The sequence below is a fragment of the Pygoscelis adeliae genome, unplaced genomic scaffold (assembly GCF_000699105.1).
Source record: "Pygoscelis adeliae isolate BGI_AS28 unplaced genomic scaffold, ASM69910v1 Scaffold54, whole genome shotgun sequence".
NCBI classification, from domain to species: domain Eukaryota; kingdom Metazoa; phylum Chordata; class Aves; order Sphenisciformes; family Spheniscidae; genus Pygoscelis; species Pygoscelis adeliae.
In genome coordinates this window covers 732652-737561 of record NW_008824982.1, presented here as the reverse complement: position 1 = coordinate 737561, position 4910 = coordinate 732652, and the positions used below count along the sequence as shown (strand labels likewise).

Genomic DNA, 4910 nt, shown 5'->3' with positions numbered 1-4910 from the left:
GACTGTGTAATAATTATGGAGAGCAGCTTGTATAGCTCCTCCGCCAGCTCTCTCAGTACTCTCGGGTGGATCCCATCCGGCCCCATAGACGTTAGCATCCAGGTGGCGTAGCAGGTCATTGACTGCTTCCTCTTGGATTATGGGGGGTTCATCCTGCTTGCCATCCCTGTCTTCCAGCTCAGGGGGAATTGATAATGATCAGAAAATTTAAACCTGAACAAAGTCCCTCTTGGCAACTGTGAGTGAAGGTAGAGGTTTTAGGAGCAAGACTGGATTTGTTTTCTTAAGACTTTTTTTCCTAAGATGTACGTTTCAGAAGTTATTATAAAAGATCTACATCTCAAATAGCCATGATGATAACCATTAAGAATAATTTTCTTATTTTCTGAAAATCTCCAGAAAGTTGTGGCTGAAAGAACATAAACAGGTTTTCAAGGTATCCAATATTTCAGCACGGAAGTTTCCATGGCTCTCAGATGCAAAAGTCCACTGAATTATTATGACAGAATACCTAGATTACGTGGGTAAACCCTCGCTCTGTTGAAGTCAAAGAACGGCAACTCCAATGAGCTTCAGTGGGGATACATATTCACTTAATAGGTCTATATTAAACATCTTTTTCTCCCTATGTCAGACATTACAGTTACTTAGAAAGCAGCACATTCTAACTACTCAAAAGCAATTTCCCTTAGCTTGCAAACTTACTATTTTGTGAGGTATGTGTGTAAGTCTCAAAAATTCATCGCGTTTAAGCCATCACTCCATTTCTCTGCCTTTTTTCCTCCCTGTTGCTGCAGTATCTGTTGTCTACAGAACACAAAGCCGTGAGCCCTGCAACCTTCTCCTCCTTCGAACTGGATGATGCCCTCTGTCTCATGTGGAGGGCACACGTCTCCTCCATTGCTTACGCGCTGCCCAAGTTCCAGGACAGGTACGGGGATGAGAGACGTGCCCAAGGGGGATCTTCCCACCTGCATGCCTCTTTGGAAGGACAGTATCTCAACAAAGTCCGCACGAGCTTTCCTACTTCAGGCCTCTACTCTTCAAGGTCTGCTCTTGCTTCCGCTCTCTCGGAGCATGGGATGACCAGCGAGAGATGGCTGCCCAGGTTGCAATGGGTGAGCAGGCTGTGGGCTTAACATGAGATGCTGATTCCTCTCTGGGAGCCGGGGCCCCAGTCAGGAGCTGTGTTGTCTGGCCAGAGGCAGTGATGCCAGGAGAAATTACATGTAAAGTGCTGAAGGCAGCTTTAAGACACCGTGGCACTGAGACCACTCAGGATTTTATACTGAACAAAACATCTCTAGGAAAACTGATAGACTAATGTGTTCGACAGTGGATTTCAATTATCTATTACATTTTTATTTTAATCTCTTTCAGCTTGAAATATCTCTCTGATCCAGAAGCAAGTTTCGGTGAAGACTGGGCTAACGCTGTAGATTTCATTGCAGCCACACACTTCTCTACAGATTTACAGAATGTAAACAACTTCCAGGCTTTCCTGCCCCAGAGGATGCTTGTTGAAGGGGATGTCCTCCCGTCCATTAGTGACTTCAGTCCACAGCAAAACAGAGTCCTGCTTTCACTAAGAGCTCTTCACAAAGCAAATCAATTAACAGGTATGAGCCCGACTTACAAATGTCTGTAATCCATACATATTTAATATCTTGTTCTCTGTTTCTACACATTTCTCCATGTGAACACACTGGTTTTTGATACACAATAGTATAAACGCTTTCTAGAGACTAACAATAAAACAGTACAGCTAAAAATACAACCATAAGTAAACAACACACCAGAGAGCAAACGCAGCAATGGGACACTGACGATACGCAGTGAGGATTTCACATGAGACAAATGAATGGTTTGCTGGAGCAGGTGATCTTACTTTTTTTTTCTCCAGTTTTCACAGGAACTTTAAAAACACAGACACTAGTTTGTGTTTCACCAGCTAAATCTGAAACCATTAAAGCTGTAAATGAAGTTATTAAATCAGTTGAGGTCATTACAAAAAAATGGGCAAATGATCATGAACAACAGTTTGTGTGTCCACAAGTGTTCTGGTTTTGTTTTTTGGTTTTGTCTCAATCTTTGGTTTAACAGAGAATATCATCTGTCCCAGCAAAACTGTATCCTTAGACAATGCAGGCTTCATCATGTTCACTAAAATAAGTTGTGCATCACCATCCAGCGGTGAGACACAGAATTACACTCTTCTGAGGTTTCGGTTCATTCGAAGGTATTGCTGGGTTGGGTATTTTTGTTTGTCCTTTGTGAAGGAAAGTTATTTTGGTTCTTTAAATAAAAATACACTGAAAAACTAGTATCCAGAGCTATGGCATTTGTTTTGTGATCTTCTTCTGCCTATACATTTCAGTGAAAATTCTCTCACTAACTGTATTTATAGCTGAAAAAGGCAGTTTAATGAAGATATTCAGTGTTACAAAAGAGCATCCTCACATCACAGAGTGCTTCCTTCACACTTTCCGCATAGCACGAATAAGAATCTTAACAGCTCTATCCCATGCCTGGTAGTCTATGACACAGTTCAGGGTTTCTTGACCTACCTCCAGGAGGGGAGGGGGCACAGCAAGGAAAAGCACGACCAGCAGGGCAGCAAGGAGGGAGCAGAGCACCAGGGCAGCAGAGCAGATGAGGGCAGCACTGGAGGGAGAGAGGAAAAGAGGCGTGGATGCTGAACACCATAGAGGGAAGGAAAGAGAGGGATGAAGAAGTTTCATGCAGGTGCAGCCATAATGAAGCCCGTAGCTGAAATCCCTTGCTTTGCAGGTGGGAGATTTTCCTCACTCTGCTTTGAAGGGATGGGTTTTGCATTCAGCTGAGAGTTAAATGCCAGCTAACTCAACCTGGTGACTGCTTTGCAGATCAGAAAAGGAGCTTTAAACTAAATTTGACTTGGGTCTGGATACACAGCCTGAGCGGGGACCTGAAACACTAGATCTTATTGCCGCAAAACTCATATGACAAAATGTGACATACTGTTTTTGTAGTGTCGGATTCCTCAAACCTTTAAATACATCCTGTGAGATGTGGAGTCCTCTTCTGATGCTGCAAAATTCATCAGCGGATAGAGGGCCTCAGTACCTCTTAGGACAGGACCCTGTCCAACCCAGAGTGAGATTTGATTTCTTGATTCAGAGTTTGATTACTCTTTATTTTCCTCTAGCTGCCTCTGCCAGTCCAGCAGGGACCTGTATTGAGAGATCGCTGTGCTACCTCCAAAGCTTCCTGACTCATGGACAGTCAGAAGCTTTACTTTTTATGCTCTGCCCCTCACCAATATCTGAAGGCAGAACAGCAGATGCCTCGTTATTCAAGACCTTTCCTGCTGTCCTCACCTTTCCTGCGGTCCTCCTGTGGTCCTCCTAAGCAAGAGGACCATTTGCTGCCTTCTCCTCTTAACTCCTCATCTCCCTTATACAATACTGTGCAAATTCAATTCTTTACTGTTGCCAGTTTTATACAAAAGCATGTTTTGCAGGAGAATAAACTCCTCTTGGTTTTCTAGTAGACTTTTTTTACCCTCAGATTTCTTCTATGGACCCTTTATCCACCATGAAGATCAGCACTGAGAGGAGTGGGGAGCAGGCAAACGGGTGCTAATGCTGGACTGGTCAGGCACGCTTTCTAGAGAGCCACTGTTCATTGCCCGGATGAAAGTGTTAGGATCATTTTCTTCTTTAACTTCAGGCCTTAGCTGGCAGAAATGCAAATTCTTGATTGATTTAGAGTAAAAACAAAGATGTGCATGATTATAACTACCAGGCCACTGCTTCATAAGCCATGAAGCTATGTGCAATTGCAGAACAAGACCTTACCATGTGTCTCAATCATTTTGACCTGCAACACTGGTGACAAGGGAACAAGCCCTGTTGTCTATCAATACAAAAGATCCTGAGCTGAATGAATGGCCCTACACAGTTGTAGGCAATTATTACCCCATCGGCACGCTCCAGCTTTGTGTGCGTCTCACTGTCCACAGGAGAGTGGTGGGTGTGTGTTGCCAGATGTGCGCTTCATCCCTTGTGTGCCGTGAGCTGCATGTGCTCCACGTTAATTTGACAATGTCACGTTGTGTTTCTTTCCAAGGAGGATTGCTGCTGAAGCTCTGGAAAAAGGCTATGTCTACTGAAGCAGGAAGAAAAATGGGCCGAAAACTGATTGAAGACTTGGCTTCGAGCCAGAAGTTTGACCCAGTGGGAATATATAATGATTTGAAAGGAACGGATTTGACAGCGCCCAGTTTCTTGAGAAAAAGCAGTTCCAACATTGATTGATTTAATCTTCTAGCAGATATGTGTCTGGTAATCTGGCCTTGGTAATTTCTTACAGCAGGATTTCCTGAGTAGCCATGTGTGCACCTCTCTCATATTGAATCAACATTTTTATCCTTAATTTTCCTAATTAGCTCATTTGTTTAACTCATTTCCTTAAAAATAAAATGCCTCACAGAAAATCTTACTTTATTACTTTTTTGGACTTTATAAATAATATGACATTATTGGAAACAAAATTAAATAAAGGCAAATTATATTCTGTTTCACACTGTTTTTTTCTCTGTATACAGGGATCCCACCAGATATGTAGTTACTCGGGTCCTTGATGGTCTAACAGATGATCACCCAAAACTTTTCTTTGAAGTTCTGATCCAAAACCAATGCCTCGACTGTTTCCCACCGAAGTCATTATTTTGCAGACCAGCTGCAATCAAATTTGAAGCTTTCAGGCTTATCAGATTAAATACTTGAGTACAGATGGATCCCCTTGGTATGCTGCTTTGCAACAAGTGCGTGCCTCGTGGTACTGTGGAGCCAGTCCCCGAGAAGTCTTGAAGCAAATGAGCTTATTCTGTAGCAGCTCTTACATGACCAACAGAGATTTCTGGTATT

The 4910-nt window shown here is 42.9% G+C and overlaps 1 protein-coding gene across 1 annotated transcript in view; it reads left to right on the top strand.

The window, feature by feature from the left end:
* LOC103918329 (chromosome unknown open reading frame, human C6orf58) overlaps window positions 1-4672 on the top strand; it is a 16387-nt gene extending 11715 nt beyond the window's left edge. The window contains exons 4-6 of the mRNA XM_009325630.1: window positions 798-931; window positions 1381-1619; window positions 4111-4672. Of these exons, the coding sequence (XP_009323905.1) occupies window positions 798-931; window positions 1381-1619; window positions 4111-4298 (561 nt within the window). The 3' untranslated portion in view covers window positions 4299-4672. The remainder of the gene's footprint in view (window positions 1-797; window positions 932-1380; window positions 1620-4110) is intronic.
* Window positions 4673-4910: the final 238 nt, after the last annotated feature.